Raw genomic sequence first — 22,371 nt, forward strand, 5'->3', positions numbered from 1 at the left:
AACTGCCTTCTCTAGATTGCTTCTCACCTAGAAATGTGTTGGTGCACCTAACTCTTATAACCACCTTTTCCTTCCCTCTTTTTAACCTTGTGAAGTGCTATTTTGCTCGGTTTTCACCTCAGTATTGCATATGCAAAAGTACTGCCTTGCCTAACTTGTTCACAATCTACTTGGGAAGTGCTGCTGGTGTGTTCAAGAGTATAACCATGTATAACTTGTCCTTTCCCTCCCTTTTGAGAAATTGATAGAGTGCCATTTCTGCTTGGTTTTCACTGTGCCGTTTTGCTCAGTTTTGACTCTGCTCAAACTTGTCTACAATTTAAATAGGGAGTTGTGCATACTTTTCTTGACTGATTTAACTTGCTTTAATAATAGTGATGTGTGTGTGAACACCAGAGTGTGTAAAATAAATATATATATTATTTTTGATACAAAGCTTTGGTCAGTGTTTCCTTGTTCCATAGTATTGTAGTCCTAATGTGTAAACCCTGAATACTGCTCATCTCCCTCTTGAGATAAGTCTGACTGCTAAGCCACAGCTACCAACTAAATCTTTGTGGTAAAGACTGATACCAAAGGGGATTTATTTTCTTGCATATACCTTTAGTCTTAATCTTCTGTAGTGCTCCCTAGGGGAACTGCACAGGATTCTGCCTAACAGTTAGCACGCCAATGGTTCTCTGGGAGGCATGGTATGTGTACTATCTGGTTTGCGGCCTATTGCGATGTCCTGGGTTTGAGTTTCCTTAGGGAAGGGCTGCCAAAGCCGGCAGGGGCATCATAACTTATTCATCACCCGTGTTCATGGTTCCTGGGTAGATGAATGACGTGTTTCATGAGTAGATAGCACTAAGTATGGTTGCCTTTTGTTACTTTTGGCATATAATGTTTTGCTGGCACCATCATTGTTGTTAGGACATGTTCTCAGCAGTCGTTTGTACCCTGAGGCCACTGGCCTATGGGAAGAATTTTAGCCTGAGCCGCGTGGACTGCATTAAGGCAGTGGTTAGTTCAGGGGGTGCGGTGCGAATGCTGAACTTTTATTTACTTATTTGTTTAACAAACTCAGATATAATTTTGAAAAAATGTATGACCTAACATGCAATGTCTGACTGAAAGGTTATTTGGTTCTAATGGTGAACAATATAGTCGGCGTCATCGTTTCAACTCTAAAAAGGTGGTTGTGGTCGTGGTGGTGAGGGATCTCTGCTGTGCACAGAGGTCTTCTTGCTTACACGAGCACCCCATTGGGCCCCCATGGGGCGGGTTTCCACCTTTCATACCTTCCATACATAGCAAGGCGTTACTCTCAGGGCTTAAGTCGAGGGTACACGTGGGTAGGCCGCGTCCTGGACTCGGTCTGCTGTGTAGGTAAAGCAAGACCCTTTGCTTTGTGTTTTGGAAATGTTCCGAGCTTTCTTGTTGGAAGCACGGTGGGGATTCGAATCGGGTCACCCGGTTCCGAGGTTGGGCATTCCACCACTTCACCATAGGGCACGGTGAAGTGTCACGTGGGAACTGTGCGCTCCAGGGAAAACATGGGTGTTTACTCTTGGGTTTTAAAGGGCACATCTTTGATAATTTCCCAACACTATTAGAAGAAAAGTATCTCTTGGGTAAGGCAAATGGCTATTCACTCAGTGCACTTTGTTCGGATATGCAGAGCCAATTAAATAAAATGTGCAAACATCACTGAGTGCTCATTTTTGATACTGTCACTCCCCATTTGGCTTGTTAATGAACGCCTCCCACTTTATTTTTTAGGGCCGAGCACTGCTATTTAGATCTTTCTAGCAGTGTCAAAACAAAAGTGTATATGTTCTAGTGTGCTGGGTAAACGCTTCTTTTCTCAGAACTGAAAGGGAATAACTTGAAGTTGTGTGAACTCTCTATTAGCCTGGGCAGGCCTGTTCACCGCGATTGGCATGAAAGGCCATTCCCAATCGGTGATGTCCAATAATCATAGTTCACGTTTGACTCCGCACTCGTCTGGCTTTCCTTTGCGGGGCCGCTCACAGTCTCCCATACATCCTCGGGAAACTGAAGGCGTCCACGTCACAGCGTGGCCTTGGACGGCGGCTCTGCTCCCCTCCTCTGGGGTCTGTTGTGCGTGCTCGGTGCTCCTGCTGCCTCCCCTTGATTAATATACACCGGCCTCTTTGGAGTTCTACAACGTGACCAATAGGGGGCAGAAACACGAGGTAGGTAGGGCGACGTTCCCTACTCTGAGCCCCTATTGCCTTTGCCTTGAACTCACAGGTTTTTTTTTAACAAAGCAGGGAACAGTCGCAGTAGTCTAATGCTAAAGAGAGCTGCTCATCTAAAAATAACAAGCATGTGAAAACATGTTTTTATTATTTATGTATTGCGCATTTGTACTTTTACACATAAACGTTAAACAATCAGAAAACAAGAAACCTCTTTTCAAAATTCATACATCACTTCAATTAATATTTCAATATTAAAAACAAAATAAAATAACAAATTCTACTAAAAAGAACGTAAACCCATTCTATTAACCTAAAAATAATTCATCACTCAATAATCAATAAAAATTCAAAACATTTGCTAATTCTGTTTCATTATTTAATTATGAGACCGAGCTCATCCAACATTCTAATAATCTCTGTGGTCGGAAAAACCTCATTACCAGCACTCACTCTATCCCAAATTACTTGTGCCATGTCTACATTTGATACTGAAAAGAATCTGCTCAGGAAGCGCGTTTGCATTGCTTTAAGGGCCACACATTGTACCATAAAATGATGCAGATTTTCAACAGAGTCTCTACAGTGCTGACATATGCCTTTATCTTTTCCAGTGTATATTCCCCGCCTGGTCAAAATATCCCGCCTAGGCAGAAGGTTGAGCTCAAAGCGCAGGAATTGACACCTTATTCTAGCACAAGGAAATTGATTTAAGTACCTTGGCAGACGACTTAGTGGTTCATCAATCTTAGAAAATGTTGTGTGGAACTTATAACTCCTAACCATGGCAGTTGTCTTTAAAACGTTTTGTTTTATTTAGAAGTTCTTTCTTTTGTTGGGCAACTGATCCACTCCCCTTTGTACCCGTGGGAGGTGTCGATGTCCCGGACATCTGTGGTTTTCAGCTTTGCTTAGGGCCACAAGTGCAGGTGCAAAGAAATATCTGCTACCAAGTTCCATTTCCATTCCATGGCGTTCTTCGCCTACACCCATTACGCTGCTTAGTCATACCCTAACTCTTCCTTCCCTCAGAGAGTCCAAGCTATCACCTCAGTAGTCCTCTCCCTCGGGTCTATACCACCCAGTAGTGGCATGCATACAATGTTATTCAACCTAGCTCCGAAGCAGTTGTCTGGTAGAGTGCAAAGATGCAAAATACAGGTAATGTGAGGGTCACGGGAGGGGTAAAGGCATGTGGGTTTAGGTCCTCCTTCGATCAGTGTTTGAAGACCATGGGCTTCCTCTCTTTTGTCAAGTGCAGCTGGGTGAGGGCCAGTCTGGCTTGAGTGGGTATGCTGTGCCATGATTCGGAGGTATAGCAGAAAAGGCTTGCTTTCAGTAAATGGCTTGGCTCTTGGCGCGCTGTTGTAGTCCAGAGAAGTGGCGTGTTGTCTGTCTGTCTCTGCCTTGAATGGCAAGCCAGTGGATCTCTTTGAGGAAGATGGGCGTGGTGAGGTCGAATTTGGTCTGTCCTGTGATGGGTTGAGGGGAAATCTTTCAGGATGGGCTTGGTGGAGGCAGGGAAAATCTGCAAGGATGTGGTTGCCACCGTCCGGGTGGAGGAGAACCAAGGGAGCTACTTCTTTGGGGGTAAAGTGTTTTGGCTTTGCGGAGCTGATACCCGGCTAGCTGGATTTATTTTAGCAACCTGTGTGTCTTCAATGAAAGATCATTGTCCACAACCTCACAGCCATTGCCTCTAGATTCTTAGGACGGACTTTCCCACAAAAAAACATGAAACACCACCTCGGCCCCCCTCCGTCCCCAATCAAACCACTGACTTTACACTCACCAATATTCGCATTTGAACACCTATCAAAGGCAAACACATGTGCTCTAACACTCAAGACCAACACAGCATTATCTGCCATAAAACAGAGAAGCTGACCACGCACCATTGTGCTCACTGGCTCAGTGCGCCTGCGGGTGCTGTGGACAGTGCAAAACTACACTCACCCTCTTCTTCCTTACCCCCTTCTTCCCTTGCCCTTTTTGGGATAATGCCTTGGGGGAAACGAACCCTGCAGCTCTGTTAACACAATCCCGACCAGACCTATGCAACGCCTCCTCGAAAGCTGTGGGTGGGAGATGCTCTTCTAGTTCTGTGTTCTTTCTTTTGCATTCTGGGACTTGTAGTTCTACATACCCAATGGGAAAAGCAAAGCCGTAAATTCTAAGATTCAAATAAAAACATAACTGCATGAGCATCTCCTGAGTGATATGGGGCATGGTAGCACACCACACAGTTCCGCAACCGAATATACTGAACATTATACGCGGTCATTAGATCTATGGAAACCAGTGCGCGTACCATTACAAGAATGACACATGTCGAAGTGGCTACATTTGAGACTGTGAGCAGAGGACACCGATGTGCTCCCTCTTGCTGAAAGTGAGTGATCATGGATAAATCACCTTTTCTTCCAGTGTCTCCCATATGCTTCAAGGCCTGCGTAAAGCAGGTGTGCCTCGAGGCGCTTCGGTTCGAAGTGCATTCATACGCAATGCAAAGCCTCATTCATTATCATTTTCAAGACCAGCATTGACAGACCCTGGTTATAAAGTGCAATGGGAATTTCCACTCGTGTGCAAATGAGCAATCTATTGAATTACGTACCATTATAAAATGGAACCAACACATATTATCTCAGTTCTTAGAAGCCTGAAGACTTCGTGGAGCGCTGTACAAAACTTCATATCATGATTATGTTAAACCGTCAGCTGCAAAGACCGTCGACTCTAGCCTAAGCGTTGAAATAGTAATAGTTGAAATAAGACCGGCTTCATTTTATTCTGGACATACTGTCATTTGTTGGCGAGTGGACTTCTCGTCCCGACTCCCCTTACAAATGTTTACTGCCTAATAAAGTTAACGCATACAGTACAAAGCACGCACAGAAAGCGTGCGTGCGCCTTGCAGCGCGCCATTTATTTTTCAGCGACGGCCTCCGGCGAGTCTTGTGCCTTCTGAAGAATCCCATTACAATTTTTTTTAAAAAAAATGTATGTTTGAGATCATCCGATTCCGTCTAAATATTTTCCTTGAACTGGCCGTAAGCTCATTATGCCCCTCTTTGTGGCGGCTTGTATTAAAACCTGTCAGCTATGACTGGGCCCATAAGCAGGGCCAGCGGAGCAGAATAAGTTAATTATTTACTTGTGGCAGCAGCGCTGCCCGCCTAATGAAATGCACAGCTGTGTTAGATCTGCGCCGGGGTGCGCCGCGACCATTGTCCCACAAGTCAGCGGAGGGTAGAAGCCGCTAAGATGGAGGGCCCTGGGTCCTTTCTGCTGTTCGCCCTTTCTGGGCCGATTTCATGGATCTTTTATCATTCACGTTCACACAAAACAAACAACACAGTGGCTGTCTGCTATGGGAACCGGCCGGGCGCATAAAGGGAGGGGGTTCGGAGCCCCAAGTCATTTAAGTTAGCAGGGATTTCATTTTTGTAGTTGGCTCTCTGTACGTTGCGATTAAGTCCTCTTCAAAGGGCGAATGTCAAACAGTCGGCCATTTACCACCTGACCTTGTTTCTCTAAAGATTCTATTTAAAAAAAAAAATGTATGCTGGAGAATAGGTGTCAAGTGTCAGTGTTTTCTAACTGTGGCCGAACTTGTTTGCTGAAACATTTAAGGCCATATTTTGCACTGTTCCAATTAGAGGTTGCTGCGAAATGCTATGACGCACCATTTACTCGTGCGTTTCCTTAAGCTGTATCGACACCCCCTTCCAGCCCCCCTTCGTAATTACCCCTGAATCCGTTCATTTAGCTGCCATCACAAGCACACACAGCACGCTTGCTTGAGGTAAGCGTTCCCCTCCCGTGAACAGACCAGCAGGGTGTGCTTTTCAGGGATCTAGGCATCACTCTGCCAGTACGCTGCCTATTCACGCTCTGTCATCTGCCATGTAACCCCCCTTTCCCCTCACCGTCAAAATCTACACTCCGTTAACCATAGCACAGCCCACACCAGGCCCAAGCAAACTACTTACAACATTATAACCGCTGACGCTACACTAGAAAAATATGCTCTTTGACAGCAGTGGCAGCTAGTGAACTTTCAAAGTTTTGGGCCCACCTAGAATAACAGACGTTGCGCCAGACTCCCCGACCAAACAGGCCTCAGTCCCGACCACATGGACCTTGATCTGGAACAGAAACATAGGCCAGCAGCATCGGACTTTTTAATCTTGTTGACGCATGCTTCTCATGCAAGCCTTGTGGTATATTCCAGGCGGCCACGGGAACAATACATCTTGGCTTTACCCGCCTTAGCCCTGGACAGGGAGAAAAGACGTGATGCCTGCGGAAGAAAGATTGGTGGTTCTGCTAACCTGGGCTTGAGAGCTGCCAACACCTCATGTGCCCCGGCCAGGTTTTCTTTTGCCCTTTAGTCGCCAATTTCAGAGTCGGTGGAATATATCCCAGAAGGAGAAATGCGTCAAGGTTTCCGGGCCGTTGGGAAAAATAGCAGGGAAGCTTCTCGACAGATCTTCCACTCCAGGCTGGACTCTGCCGACTGCATGGTCAGGACCGTGGCAAATATACTAACACCCAAGTGCGCACCTGAGGGCAGGACATGTTAATTGAATTGTGGCAAAAGTTCAAATCCCGTTTGTGTGCAGGGGAGGTAAAAATAGCCATGACACATAGGCTATATACACAAATGTACTAGAGAGAATGGTATCCCAAGTATCCCAAAAAAAATGATAGCCCGTCACCTGCACACCATGATACTGGACAAGGCTAGTCAAAAAGTTCAAATGGAGGAAAATTCAAAAGATAAACTGGACATAACTTCTCACTATATCAATAAAAAACTGTTTTTCAAAACTTCGTTGAAGAATCTGAGTAGTCCACTTGATCATTGCATTTCCTTATTTATTTTGTCAATGAGATACTCGACGCGTTTCAGGAACTTAATCACTTCATCAGGAGTAATAGTTCTATTTCTGTCAAACAATAGAGAAGTTAAATGTCAAAAGCAATATGATGGATGCAAACACCAATTCATAACATCATTAATGGCCTCATCTACAAAAAAAGTCAGTCCCATAGGGGAATAATGTTCATGGTGTAATACATAAGTAATATTATTTAACTACTAAGGTGCTCTTTTATGTTTTTATAGTTTGACTACTGCTATTTTGATTTTATAAATCCAAATACTTTTTTGCTTTCTGAGTTTTATCTCTTGTTTATTTATGAGTTACCATGACATTTAAATCATCATTATTCCATTGAAAATGTATATTCTACTATTGATAACAGTTGTGTAGGTTCAGAATTTTGCTTTGACAAATTTGTGTTTGTTGTCTGTAGCATGAGAATCGCATTTAGATCGTGAATGTGGGGAATAGTGGGTTTCAGTTTTGTTCAAGACTTGTAATTTTGTTTATTTTTTCCTTTTTCTGTTGATAATTGCATGTTCACGATCATTCGCTCAAGCTTTCACTTCATTCAACCGAATTTGGTTCACATAAAGGGTTTCAGGTTGTCGTCCACTACTGGGTATTACCACACTTTCTATTAGTTCTGGCACGGCTCTGTGAAGACGTATTACGCATCCACGTACTGACGTCGTCATGCACCTATAATAAGGAAGACATGAGCGCTTCAGCTCTTCGCTACATGCTTGTTTGGCATACAGTTGTCCGCGCACATTGTAATTGTACATATTAAGGTCTAGTATTTCTGTCTGGTTGGTGAGTAGACTTACACGCATGGATCTTCGTCTCATTCAATACAACACTTTATATTAGTTCTGGCACGGTTCTGTCATTACGGTTCTGCGTACTGACATCATCAGGCGCTTACAATAACAACGTCATTTCGGGCACTGCGGCTCTTCTTTAAACATTCGCACAGAGTACGGTTGTTCGTGCACACTGTAATTGTATGGATCATGGGCTGATACTTCTGCCTTTTTGGTGAGTAGACTTAGGCACGTGGGTCTTTAGTCTCATTCTCTCTTCAGAACTTCTTCTAGATTGCACTTTACATGTCCTCTCTTTGACATTTAGATTTTTGGATTAATTGGAGCAACACAACATATTTTGAGTGCTGAGTAACTATGTCTGATTATCCCAGGTACTTTAACAAGATTAGGGGAGGCGGAGTCGCTATGATTGTGAGAGATTCCATCCCCATTAGACAGGTTCACACATCCTTTGATTGGAATACGGACCTTTTCTCTCTAAAATTCTCACCTTCCCCTACCTGCACTATCACCATTCACCTTATCTACCACCGTCCTGGCCCCTCTCCCACTACTACATATTCTCCAGGATAACCTCAAAGCATCCTCACAAATAATCTTACTAGGTGACCTCAACCTGTACCTCCATGACCCTACTGATTTACCTTCAAAATCATTATCTGATGCACTCAACATACTTGGCTTCACTCAACTCATCACCAACCCAACACACAACAAAGGCCGCATACTGGTCAGGATCGCAGACCACAGTTGTCAAATTGCCACTAGCACCAAACACACCCTGTCCTTTTTCGGACCACTATATTATCCACTTCTGTATCACACAGCAAAACAAACCTATAGCTTGACCCAACCCACTTCCTCCTGCTGTCTCAAGGAGCTCTCCGAAGCTCACGGGAGAAAATATGCTACCCCTGATCAACATTTCCTGCCTCCAGGCTCCCTTTGCCTCAAACCCCTCTTCACCAGTGGATACCTACACATTAATCCTCTCTAAGGCAGTGAGCACCCTAGCACCCCTAATACCACACAAAGTGAAGATGGCCAGACACTCCAATTCATGGTTTACCCCTGCCCTATTCGATTTACGCACACAAACGACAAGCCGAGTTAACCTGGCTGAAAGATCCCACCTTCACTTCAAAACAGGACTTCACCAAAGCCTCCAAACATTATAAAACAGCCATAATCACAGCTAAGTCCAATTCCTTCAACACTAGAATCAGCAGTGCTAAATCAGACACAAGAGAAATATTCACCATTTACAGAAAACTTGAATCCCTGGTATCTCCCCCCACAATCATCATCAAAGACAAAACTTGGCTCTCGAGCATCCAAGAGGCACTCCTAGGCAAAATTGACACCCTGAATGAGAAGATCCTCTCTCAATAAGCAACCTTCAACATAACACCCATGACCTCTAGTAACACTTGCTCACCTCCTTCATCCACCACCCAGTTTCTTTTCAGGGACCTCTCCGAAACCGATGTCACCAAACTAATTAAAAGTCTGAAACCTTGGAAATGTAAAGGTGACCTCTTCCCCGCTCACCTTGTCAAAGACTGTGCCGACATACTAAAGCTCATCATCACAGCTATCATAAATACCTCTTTCACTCAAAGCACCGTTCCAGCTAGCCTCGAAGCCTGGGTACTTGCTCTCCAGTGAAAAACAACCCTTGACCCAGCCATCCCCACTAACTACAGGCCAGTCACCACTGTCCCCTTCCTCCTAAATATTTTGGACCGAGCAGCTTACCATCAAGTTTAGCAGTTCGTGGAGGACAATCGCATCCTGGGGATGCGTCAATCCGGTTTCTGCCCAAGGCACGGCACAGAATCTGCCCTGCTTGAGATAAAAAAAAATCAACTAGATGAAATCGGGCATGGAGGCAAGTGGGCACTACCCCTCCTCCTAGACTTAACTGCGGCCTTCGGCCTGGTCAATCACCAGATCCTCTGCCACCACCTCACTACTCATGCCCACATCTCATCCTCAACCACTTCCTGGATAGCATCCTTCCTTAATGGAAGAGTGTTGACAATTTTCTCAGAGATCGCCAATGCCTCTCCCTCTCCTATCACCTGTGGCATGCGATAAGGATCCTGCATCACCCCTACGCTCTACAATATATTCACCAGGCCTCTATTCCACATCCTAGATTTGCTTGGCATAGCTTACACTAACTATGCTGACAACACAAATCCTGATCCCCCTCTCAGGCAATAGAAGGCTCTAACTCCCTTAACACAATCTATTCCTCAAGGGAAGATGGTGCTCTGTTGAATAGGCACTTGTGAGGGATGGAGAGTGTTTTGAAAATGATCTGCTCCTGGATGGGGAGCCGGTGTGCATCTTTTCTAGCATTCGAGATGTGCTCTCTTTTTGGGATGTGCAGGGCTGCTCCAAGGGCATTATTCTGGATAACTTGAAGTTTGAGTATGTTTCTGGAAGAGGTGCCATTGAAAAGGACGTTGCATAATCAATCTTTGAGCCAATGATTGCACGTGCAATGGTTAGGCAGTTATTTTTAGAGAGGAATGGTCTGGCTGCATTAAGGACCTTGGTAGCATAGGCTGCCGATGAGGCAATGGCGCTTACTTGTCTGGCCATTCTGAGTGATGCATCTAGATAGACCCCTAAGGTCTTTATGGTGTTAGAGACAGGGATCAAGCAATTATCGATTGTGAAGGCAGAATATTGATTATTGGTGGACTTTAGTGCACTTGGAGGGACAGCAATCAGGATTTCTGTCTTGTCGCAGTTGAGACAGAGGTGATTGGCTGCCATCTAGGTGTCTCAAATTATACTAGCCCCAATGTCATATTGAGCCCGGGGCGCATAGGGGGGAGCTGCACTTCACCCCCCTGGTGGCTGAAAAGCTTCCGAATGGCAGCTGCATTGGGATGATGGCTATCCCTCCAGAGCAGCTGTGCTGGGTGGTGGATATCAAAGATTAGGAATCTGTGGGAGGAACATCCATCAGAAAGAAGAACATTACCAAGAGCTAAATCATTTCATCTTCAGCAATACTGTGGCCAAAGAAACATCAATATGCATGCAATCCTCCCTCTTGAAATCATCCACAAAAACACAAAAGAAGACGCGAAGACCAGCCTTTTACTGGTTATGTAGCATACATTTGAAATGAGATCATATTGCATATGTGCTTGCCCTCCTCCAGTTCAGTTGTGACCCTTTAAATATCCGAGAAAAAGCACACACCAAAAAATCTGTGCATGAAACTGTTTGGACATCTAAAAGAAGGTGATGTTTTCCAAATTGATGCTCTCAGAATTTTTACTTCTACAAACTGAAAGGCTGCCATCAGGTAAGACCGATTTTACAGGACAGATAAGAGAGCTACTGATCAGGTAGCAGTGATGTTACGGGTTCATACAGCCGGCATAGTAGTTAGCTTGTATCAGTCTTATAGACGCAGGCCTCCGACAGTTACATATAATGACAAGGGCATTAACGCCATCAAAATAGATCAGGAGATTACTTTAAATGTGTCAGGAAATCGCCATAGAAGTGCATGCAGCATCAAGACAATGATGACATCAAATTGGCTAGAAGTGTCCTGAAATCAGCTTAGTTATCACTCAAATATCAACTTAAATGATTTTCTGAATGCACAAGTTTATTTCAAAATTACCTGTCTTTTATTTTCAGAAAGAACACTTCTAAGGGATTCCTCCCTCCTCCCATCCGTCAGATTACTACTCTTTTGAAATAGTTTCAGACACAAAGTGGTTTAGGAAATCTTTAAGCAGCCACCATTGGGTGCTATTGCAGCTACAGGTATGATATGTGCACCACTGGCAACATAAGTGGGCCAGCTGGTAGATATAGATGGCACTATTTGTGCACCTGTTTGCAATTTATTTTCCTGTGTGTCACAGATGCCCCTGTGGGATCTTACCACCTCACCTTTAACCCATTCAATTGTTTTCTGTCACTGCCAAAGACTGTAGCCTTTAAGCCTTTGCATTGATTGCTAGAGGCAGATATTGATCTTGGATCTACACCAGTGCCATTTTTGGTGCTGTGCCAGCATTTATGACTGATGCATGGGGATCTTGTTAAGCCACACTTAGCGCCTCAGAGTGAGTCGCTGGCTCAGAGTGTTTGGCCAGGGAGTTGTGGAGTTCGCAGTTGCAAAGAAGTGCAAGAGAAGAGATCCGACTCCAAGAGTGAATCCTCATCCTCTTGGCACCGTTCCTCTTTGGATTTAGAGAGATTGCTCCAGCACGACTTGGTGTTGGGCCTAAAGCACAGCCCAATGAGGAACTCATCCCAATCCTTAAGAGGATCCTATGGTATGGTCCCCTTCAAGACATCCTTTCTGGCTGACCTAGAAACATTGTGCTAGTCAATATTGAGCAGAAACTCCTTGCACCTTCTGGGGTACTGTGCTTTTCTTGGACAGTGCGCAGAGGTCTGAGGCTAAACACCCTACGCCTACTGAATCACTGTTTGTACCACATTTGCCACCAGGGCCACTTGACTTTATCCCCGGCTCCTCTGGAATTTGAGGTCGCCACACATGTATCTCCTGCCTCTAGGCCAGCATCGTCCTTGACACTGATCTTTTCACTGAGTGCTCAAACTCTTTCCATTGAAAGTGTCAAGGAAACAAATGTTGGCTCACTTTGAAGAGATATCTGATGATGATTTGGAGCCTACCTACTTCTGTGTTGCGCTTGTGATTGCTGAAGGCGTAGATGAGGATGAATTCAACCTTGCACTACTGGATATGTATGAACCAGATCCAAAGGTTTTAGAAACTGCCTTGCAGGATTCCAGGCGATTGAACATGTCCCCGAGATGGAAATTCCAGGCATGAACGTTGCCCCTTTTGGATTAGGTAGTGACCTTTATATGATTGCTCTTTGTCTTGGCTGCATCTATAGCTACTTGGACTGTGCATAAGTTGGCAGACATCATGGAGCTAGATAATAAACAGGAGGTCTCCATTCCATATATCAGGCTCTTGCAGGAGCCTGTTCTCTGTCTGCTGGAGGAACCTTCCTCTAGATCACCTGTGTGCAAGAAGATTGTAAGGAAGCAGAGATCGCTAGCTGGAAACTGTCTTTTTGTCCACTTACTGTACAGAAGAGTCTGATGGTTGAGGCAACCAGTACTCAATCTGATCCTAATGTTTTTCCAAACATTTCTCTCGATAGGTCGTCAAACAGTTGGACTCCTTTAGGAGTAACGGGTGTTTGCCTTGAGCACATTGGACTTATCTGCAGCTAATGCTTCCTGTACATTGGCATTGTATCCACACATGTTGTGTGATGTTGTTCATGCAGCTTATCATATGAAACAATCACATTAACTACAGCCCCACATGCACTGCCGAACACTCCATTGTTCAGCATCAAAGTGCTAAGTCCAACTTATCAGAGTTGTTTTTCTTCACAGATTCAGCCTTTTATTCCCAGCCCATAATCATCATATGACCAGTTTTCCTTACACGCTCTTGTAATGCCTTATGTGATCACATCCATACATTTGTGGTTAGGCTCAGTCTTACACACAATTGTATGCCTAGATTCAATCTTATTTGCCATGGTACCAACCTCCAATACCAGGAACAACTGCATATGCACATGTTTTTAACGGATTCCTTCCTCTCACAGACACTTCTCATTTAAATCTTCTGCAACTTCTCCAGTTAAATCTGTGTTCAGAAACATTTTCAGCCTCCAGCTCTCCACAGTGCTATTGTGTGCCCCACATAACACTGGGACCAGTGCATATGGAGTTAGCCATACCCCTGGACTTCAGTTCCTTAATTCTGTGCACTCAGTACACTGCTTTGAGCGCTCCTAGGTTTAGCTTTTGCTAATTTACTGCATCATGCCTCATACCCCAAAGATCACAGGCTTCAAGGCTTGCTGAGATTATAGGAGGCAAATGTCTGTGTCAGATGCCCACAAGGTGTGTCTTAATTTCCTTGGGGAGGATCACGACATCAAGCTCGTGGATTCTCCCAATTTTTGCATCCAGAGGCCCACAGTAAGCATGCCACCAAATTCTTCACTTACCTCCACAGAAAAAGCAAAAAGGACGCAGTCAAAGTCTCCAGTGTCGGATCCTTCATTGTAGAAGGCAATATCCCTTAGTGATCTCCGAGAGGAAGAGGCCACTCCATCTAAGAAGGATAAGAGGAAGAAGCAGAATATGAAGAGGCCACACTCTATCAGTGGCGCCAGGCATCACACTTCTTTATCCGACACCAAGAAGCAAAGACATCACTCTGACTCCAGGGACCTTTTCCCACTAAGTATTCCTCACCGAGATAGTGGAAGGAATTCAGGCTTGAAATGTTTGAAATCTTTGCCAAGGCCCCAACTGCTTCAGCCTTGGCGCAAGTGCTGGTTCCAGGCCCCACAGCACATATTTAAGCCAGTAGAAGTACCTATACAGCACTCAACCGCACTTTTGCTGTCTCAGTCCCAGACACTGCTCCACTCCCCCGCTCCTCTGCTCTGGGCATCAAGGGCTCTGTGCTATCTCTGGCGTCAGTGCCAGCACCAACCAGTGTTTCAATGTGTTATCTTCCAGCGTTAAGGAGTTTAGGGGACCCCATACCCCATGGGTTAGAACCCCTGGAAACCAGTAAAGGGCATAACTTTTTCAAGAAGTAATACAGCCAGGATGTTGACTTGGCCAATTTGGCGTCTGGCTTAAGGGATGCCAGCAGGTTGGACACCTCATCTGGGCTAGCCTTTTTACAAGCTCATGCATCCTTTCAGAGGACCATTGTCAATGTTGAATCTCAGGGACTGCTTGCACCCGCTAGATCTACAGTCCAATTTGTTCTGACCATATTTTGGGAGAGGGATCCTTCTAAGGCGGCACTGCTTCCCTTTAATCTTGCTGTGGCTATCCCTCCCATCATGGCATGGCAGAAGCCTGCCTCTGTTCCTTCGGTGGACCATGACCTGGTGAAAAGCACAGACCAGCGCCTTTTGATCCAGGTTTTTTTGTCTACTCCCCCTATGCCTGAGAGCCTAGTTGTTCAGCCCTCGATATTGGATTCAAAGTCTGCTACATTCCCTTCCTTGTTCTCAGACCGGTAGAGCAAGAAGTTGAATGCCTGTTTTTGCCTCAGGTGGCCTACCCACCAAAGCAGTCAACACCACTTGTACTTTCGCTAAGTGCACCCATAGCTTGTTAGCCGTGATCTCTGAGGCGCCCAATATTTTGCAGGCACAGGAGATGTAAGATGGGTTTGCCTGCTATTTGGAGGATAGAAAGGAAGCTGTTCGTCATATATTATCTACTAGCCTTGACAAGACAGACTGTTTTGCCTGGGTCTGTTATTGTGGCATTTTTGGCTGAGGATTTCTGAGTTTGCCCCAGATGTTTGTCAACCTGCTTGACATGCTGTTTGATGGCGACAACCTGTTTTGGGACAAAGGCTGATGAGTCCTTGGAGTGGTTCCAGGTCTTCAAGTTCATGGTGAAGTCCCTTGGTTTAGCTGTATTACAGCCACCTGCCGCCATGTTGAAGGGCCTTTGGCTCTTCATGTCTGTCGCCTACCATAGAAGCGGTCAAATGCCCTCAGATAAACAAGGTCAGCAGAGCTTCCCCCATCACAGCAGGGGCAGAGGTGCCTAGGAGGTGGGTCTGCTGCTAATGTGCCCTCAGCAGCCTCACTGAAAGGAATCGAAAGACTGCGAACAATAGCCAACGCGTGTTGCACCAGATGTCAACGGTACACCGAGCACGCTTACACTGATAATTAGAACTTGCTACCGGCCTTGACTCCAGAGGCAAGAAAAGCCAAGCGGTTCATCACAGCCGGTGAGCCGAGGGGAGAGCCGATAAGAAACCGGACTGTGTTGAACGAAAGTCACAAAGGGTAAATTAAGCAAAGTACAAAGAACTGTTAACATTAAGGGAAAACCAGCTGCAGAGGGGCCTGTATCATGTGGGTGCTCATTCAAGAGACTCTGGTTGATCCCGCGTTTGTTGAAACTATCAGTACGAGAAGGCCCTAGGAGAGCCGCAAGGAAAAGGTCAAAGCGGTCATACAGGAGTCTAGCAAAATAACCTGTACAGTCGAAAGTCTTTGACCTGCACGTAATTAGAAAACCAAGGAAGATGCATCCTGCATAGTGAGAAAAGAGAAAGAACTGTGTGATTAGCAAAAGGTGGCAAGAGTGAACCCGACGGAGGGAGCCCAGAAGAGGATGATCCAGGGGTGAAAAGTCATCACCCAACGTACATACAGAAAAGAACCTTTTGTTTGTTATTTTGACCACATCAGATCCTCAGAGGCAAAATACTTTTTGTGGAAAAGAGACTTTACCACCAAAGGTCCGGGTAGCTGAAATGGAACTGTCGCCTCGTGCTGGGAAAGCTCGAGAGTGTGCTGTGCTCAGGAATCCCGCCTTGTCCCTTGGTAAAAACATGGGGAAGGGAGACCTCCGGCTACCACATCCTGACTTTTCATTTGTGAACACTTCTTTCTTTCTTATGAACCCTATCCCACACTATTTTTTTTTCAATTTAGTTGTTAGGATTAGCAATATTCTTTTTTATTATAGGCCTTTTTATTTGACAAGACGCCACTAGGACTGCCTTATTATTATTTGATGGTTGTAGCTTTCTCCCATCTCAGATTTAGGCAACTCTTTCCACTGTTAAGCCAGCTTCTTCAAATGTTGTCCATAAACATAGAGCTCTAAAGTCCAACTCAAAATCTGATAGAAAATTTTGCCAAACTATGTTAACTAACCTGTTTGGCTGGAATTACTACTCTTTTTCATGTTTGGGAATTGGAGGGTCAGACATAAGAGTGAGATCAAGATATTTGGCATAGTGCTTTTAGTCATGTGCTGTGTACTTTGTATGTATGCAGGACTTCTTGGTATAGCTAAAAGGGTTGATAAGTGGGCTTGAGGATATGCTCCAAGGAGTATGATGATGATGGCTGCACATCAGTTGTTTTGACAACATACGTTCGCTTTTAGTCTGTGATTAATAGATGACTCTTGTGGAGCCAGTGTAACTGATTCAACCCTGCATTATTTAGGATATCTGTTCATAATCTGTAGTCATTGTGTTATTTCATTTAATGGGTGCTAATATCTCCCAGGCAAGAAACTGAGCATGCTATGTGAGAAACCTGAAGGTGTCTCCCTAACTAGTCCCCAGGGATCTGTCATCTAGGTGGCCAGGACACGGCCATCGCTATTGGATCCAGTTCCTGGGGGTGGACCAGTGATGGAAGATCACCTGGGTGGCCGGTCCCCAGGGAGTAGAAGTGGGACACCGACGGGTGAGACGCAGCATCCCTCTTCTAACACCTTTTCCCCATCCTGCTACGTAGGATACTCACACTCTACCCCTCCCCACCCCCCTTCTTCCGTCACAGACACTTTTGCACACAACAAAAGACAACAGACTGACACCAGAGCCGTTCACCTGACATGTCCCAACACAAGGGTCAGGCAAAGTTAGGCAATTGACCAGAATCACACATACCGGACCGCCCTTTCCTTTCCCCACAGGGATAAAAGGTGGATCACGAAAGCACACGACGAGCAAGGCAGACGGCATGATGAAACAGCTTTCCAAGCACGGCAGTTCAAGAGGAGGAGAAAGGCAGCGAGAACTGAAAGGGTGACAAGGGGAGAAGCGACCTTGCCCTTTCCGACCCAGACCTGCATAAGCCTCCCTGAAAGGAATTGAAAGACCGCAAACAATAGCCAACATGTGTTGCATCAGATGTCAACGGTACACCGAGCACGCCTACACTGATAATCAGAACTGGGAGAGACGCTTGCTACCGTGCTACCGGCCTTGACTCCAGAGGCAAGAAAAGCGGTTCATGACAGCGAGTGAGCCGAGGGGAGAGCCGGTAAGAAACTGAACTGTGTTAAATGAAAGTCACAAATGATAAATTAAGGAAAGTACAAAGAACTGTTAACATTATGGGAAAACCAGCTGCAGAGGGGCTTGCACCACGTGGGTGCTCATTCAAGAGACTCTGGTTGATCCCACGTTTGTTGAAACTACCAGTACGAGAAGGCCCTAGGAGAGCCGCAAGGAAGAGGTCAAAGCGGTCATACAGGGGTCTAGCAAAATAACCTGTACAGTCGAAAGTCTTTGACCTGCACGTAATTGGAAAACCAAGGAAGATGCATCCTGCATAGTGAGAAAAGAGAAAAAAACTGTATGAGTAGCAAAAGTTGACAAGAGTGAACCCTACGGAAGGTTGCCGATAGAACGGGGCGAAGCATGAAGTCCCAATGAACAGTGTGTTGACAAGAGTGAACCCGGCAGAGGGATGTCCACAGGTAACTGTTTAAAAAAACATTAAGTCTTGTCAATACGAAAGGTGAAAGGTTTTGGATATCGCAGCCATAGTGAACCCGACAGAAGGAGGCTAACATTCAAGAAGGGCCTAAGCCCGGAAGAGGAGGATACAAGGGTGAAAAGCCTTCACCCAAAAGATTTGTGAATGCAAAAAGGAGAAAGCGTGTGAATGAGAGCCGCAGTGAACCCGACTATTTGAGAAGGGTCTGACCCCGGAAGTGGGGAGCCAGAGGTGAAAAGCTAACCCTCACCGACACGTGAAGGTAACAGACCAAGTTGTTTGAATACAAGCCATAGTGAACCCGATGGAGGGAAGCTGAGATTCGAGAGGGGTTTGAGCCGGGACGAGGGGGAGATTTAGGTTTAGATTAGGCATTTTTCCAACCCACCTATACAGTTTAATAAACACCATTGAACTGTGATCACTTGTCTGTCTTTACTGTTGCCACCATAAGTTCCTTAAAGCTATGGCTTAAGTGTTGAGATCATCTGCCCCAAGCACGTGGCCCGTGTCAACCCACACATGTGGTGTACATCTTCCTGGTAGACATAAGCATATTTTGTATACTTATGTGTTTTAATGGTGAATTGGATAACACCCCAGGTAGCAAATCCTCAATCAGTCAAAGTTGGTAACCTTTAATAATTATTTTCATAAATGCATATAATTGACCTTTGTCTGTGTGCAGTGTGCTCCTCTGCAAGAAATAACCAGGATATAAAATCTGAATTTTGAATATAAATTGTATCCAATAATATAGTTTGTTTTTTCTGAAGTCTAGTCCTTCCAAACCAGTTGTGAAGTGAGTTATATTAAATGCTATTTTAACCAGGCATGTAAAATAAAATATAGGAAAACATGACATTTTGTTGGTTTAGTAGATTTGTGTAGGTTCTTGATGTAACACTGAATGTTTGTGTAGTACCTTGCAGATTCGATGTCCATGTCAGTAGGGGCACCTTGTACGAGGGTATTGTACAAAAAGACTATATCTAAACGGTCGCATGAACAAAAAGTTCTAAAAATTCTACCACCAAAGGTTCGAACACCAAAAGTTGGAACCTTTGGTGGTAGCATTGCAGGTAAGTAAAATAAAAAGACTGCGGGGGTGTCCCCCGCAACACCCCGCTCACTATACTGTGTGGTATAGTGAGCGGGGATATTGCGGGAGACACCCCCGCAGCACACCCACCTGGAAAAAAACAAAAAACCGGGGCTGCGAGGGTGTGCACCGCAACACCCCTCTCACTATACTACACAGTATAGTGAGTGGGTGATGCGGGGGAAAACCCCTGCAGCTGCCCAAAAAAAAAGAAAATGACCCTGCAGCGCCGGTTCCTGATCACAGAAGTGAAAGGGAACTGGCGCTGCAGGGACTCAGCCTGAAGAAAAAGGTAAGTGGTGTTTGTTTATGTTGGGCAGTGTGGGTGAGTGTTTGTTGGGGGTGTGGGTGTGTTGAGGGTGTGGATGGGGTGCGTGTCATGAGTGTGGGTATGTACGTGTGTTCGCATTAGAAAGGTGCAAACTTTTGGTGGTTCGCACCTTTCTCATGCAAAGTTTCCGGACGCGGCAAAATCAGCCGCGGTTGGATCACGTAGATCCTTGTACGAGAAGCACATACAATCCCACCATGAATACTGGAGGACCTTCCTAGTGTGCCTCGTGGTATATGCTTCTACTAGGCAAAAAGCTGGGAGCATGGCACTTGAGGATTTCAGCCAGCTGTTTGACCTGAATATTGCATTGATTTTGCCGGTACTGTTGACCTTCGTAATCTGTCTGAACTAATGTGATCCGCTCTTTTCACCATGAGGAATGCATGAAGTTAATTAATTTATTCTGATATTTCCATATGTTTTCAAAGCTACTCGCATAGATGGCTGTGCACATTAGTCTATTTCGTTGCACCAGCCTCATTCGTTATGGCAATGCCACAATTTGAGAGGAATTGGCTTATTTTCTGTTAAAGAAATTTAATGCTGACATATTTGTAATGCAGCGTAGTCTGTAGGAATAACTGAATAAAATGTTCCTTGTTGCCCAGGTGTTTGCGGGTTGATCGTCCCCCAAGAGGACATGCCGTTTTGTGAAACCGGAATCTGTCCAGATATCATCATGAACCCTCATGGTTTCCCATCCCGTATGACGGTTAGTTGATTTGTTCACTTTATTTTGCTGTGTGTGTTAATCGTTTGAGATGTTTTTCCCTCTAGTCCTTTTAGCTGCATATAAATTATAACGTTTATTGTATTCATTCTAAATGAACTCCTGCTTTCATCAGTCCAATGAATGGAAAACAACAGAGCCCAGAGTATTGTTGCACATCAACGTCAATTTGAAGTCTCGGTCTCAAGGTCCGGACTGTGTCCAATACTTCAGCCCTTTCTCTCTACCCATGGGGATCTGAAACAACTTTTCCCAGCTCACGCATGTTTTTCCTCTATATACCCTTTTCCAATACATTTTCTCTGGCCCCTTGGCTTTCTCACAATTGTTTCTGGACTTCAGGCTGTGGACTCCCAAGGAACGTAGGTTACACCAATCATATTTGACGTTCCTGTTTCTCTGAACTGAACTACAGCTGCCACAGTGGGTTCCGCAAATTAATCCTTTGCCAGCGTCTTAGACCATTAACCTTTGGTTCCCCTTTCAGCTGTGATAAAGGTTGCCCTTTCTTACCCCTCTCTGCCCCATCTGGTTTACTTTACAGATTTCCCTGCCCCACACCTGCTTTCTGACGGTTTAGACCATTTCCACTTTAAAATGATCCAAAGGAATGACACTGCTATAATGAATTATGGGTGTCTCCTCTGGTTTCCTGGTGGCCAATTTCCAGTTTGTGCCTCCCTCTGAGAGATGGATGTGGTAGTATTCCCATTATTATTCAGCGCTGAAGGAGGACGGATGACTGCAACCCATCCTTCATCTGCATCTTCTAAAGTTGCACTTAAGCAAGTTCAAAATGGTCACATTGAACCTGATCCCTTAGGCTATAGACCTTCAGGGCTGGCTGACGTCCCTAGACCTACAGTTTGCCTACTTGTGTGCTGATCCATCCAAGAACAGAAAGTACCTGAGGGTTGTTGTTGGTAAGTCTGCTATGATTTTGCGGTCCTGCCTTTCGGCCTGCCATCCATCCTCCACAGTTTTCAGTAAGCTGGTGACTATGGGGGCTTCTCTTCTTTGGGAGGAATGGATTCATGTCTTTCCCTTACTGGGTGACTGGCACAGTCGCGCACCCTCTCTCCAACTAATGTCGTCCCACCTGCACTGCACTTTTTCTGCTGCACAGCTTAGGCCTTTCTCTCAACTTCGGAAAATCCCGGCTGACACTATCGGACAGTCCAGTTCTTCGCACAAGTTCTCAACATGCACTCAGGCAGTGCCTTCCCCCAAAATACCATGTTGTCAATATCATCCAAACAGTATAAGTTTTCGAATCCTAGAGTCGGGTCCTGGAATCTGCCCTTTCAGCCTTCTGGGTCTTGTGGCCTTTGGCATCTTTCTTGGGCCAGAGGCACTGTTGTGCATTAAGTTACTTCGTGTTTGCTATCCTGTTAGTGGTCTTCATTTTAGAGTAACAAGACAGACGATTTTTAGGTCGTGAGCCATGTGACACAGGATTGGGCCCTCTGAGACAACTTTTTCCTCAGTTGGCAGTAGTTACAGTTGTAGATTTAAATGGCTGAGATGCTCACATGGATGCTCTGATGCTCACCAGCCTCTGGTACACCGCTGTGACAATTGAGAATATCAGCCCCCAAGAGCACAAGGCACAACAACATGGCCATGCATTACCTTAACAAGAAATGTGGTGTGGGATTTGTTAGTCAAGTGGGGATCAATGAGATGCATAGGCCTAGACTATGTTTTAAAGGGACTATATTTATAACCAACAGAACGAAAGGGTTCAAATCGGGCATAAAATAGTGTCTTTTTGAGATGGAAAATAAGCAAACAAATGTGCCAATAGCTTCTTCTTAGATTGGAATGAGAAGGTAATAAGTCACTCTCTTTAGAATAAAATAATCTAATTGTCTGTGTCCCCCGGCCTGGCAATCAATAAGGGATAGTTGTCTTTTCACAGTCTTAAGGTGCT

General features: G+C 45.1%; 1 protein-coding gene across 1 annotated transcript in view; it reads left to right on the plus strand.

Annotated features, from left to right (window-relative positions):
* POLR3B (RNA polymerase III subunit B) overlaps positions 1 to 22,371 on the plus strand; it is a 1,940,302-nt gene that overhangs the window by 1,701,751 nt on the left and 216,180 nt on the right. Inside the window, exon 24 of the mRNA XM_069628254.1 lies at positions 20,317 to 20,420. Within this exon, the coding sequence (XP_069484355.1) occupies positions 20,317 to 20,420 (104 nt within the window). The remainder of the gene's footprint in view (positions 1 to 20,316; positions 20,421 to 22,371) is intronic.

This window comes from Ambystoma mexicanum, chromosome 12 (assembly GCF_040938575.1).
Source record: "Ambystoma mexicanum isolate Mex_15411 chromosome 12, UKY_AmexF1_1, whole genome shotgun sequence".
Classification (NCBI taxonomy): Eukaryota; Metazoa; Chordata; class Amphibia; order Caudata; family Ambystomatidae; genus Ambystoma; species Ambystoma mexicanum.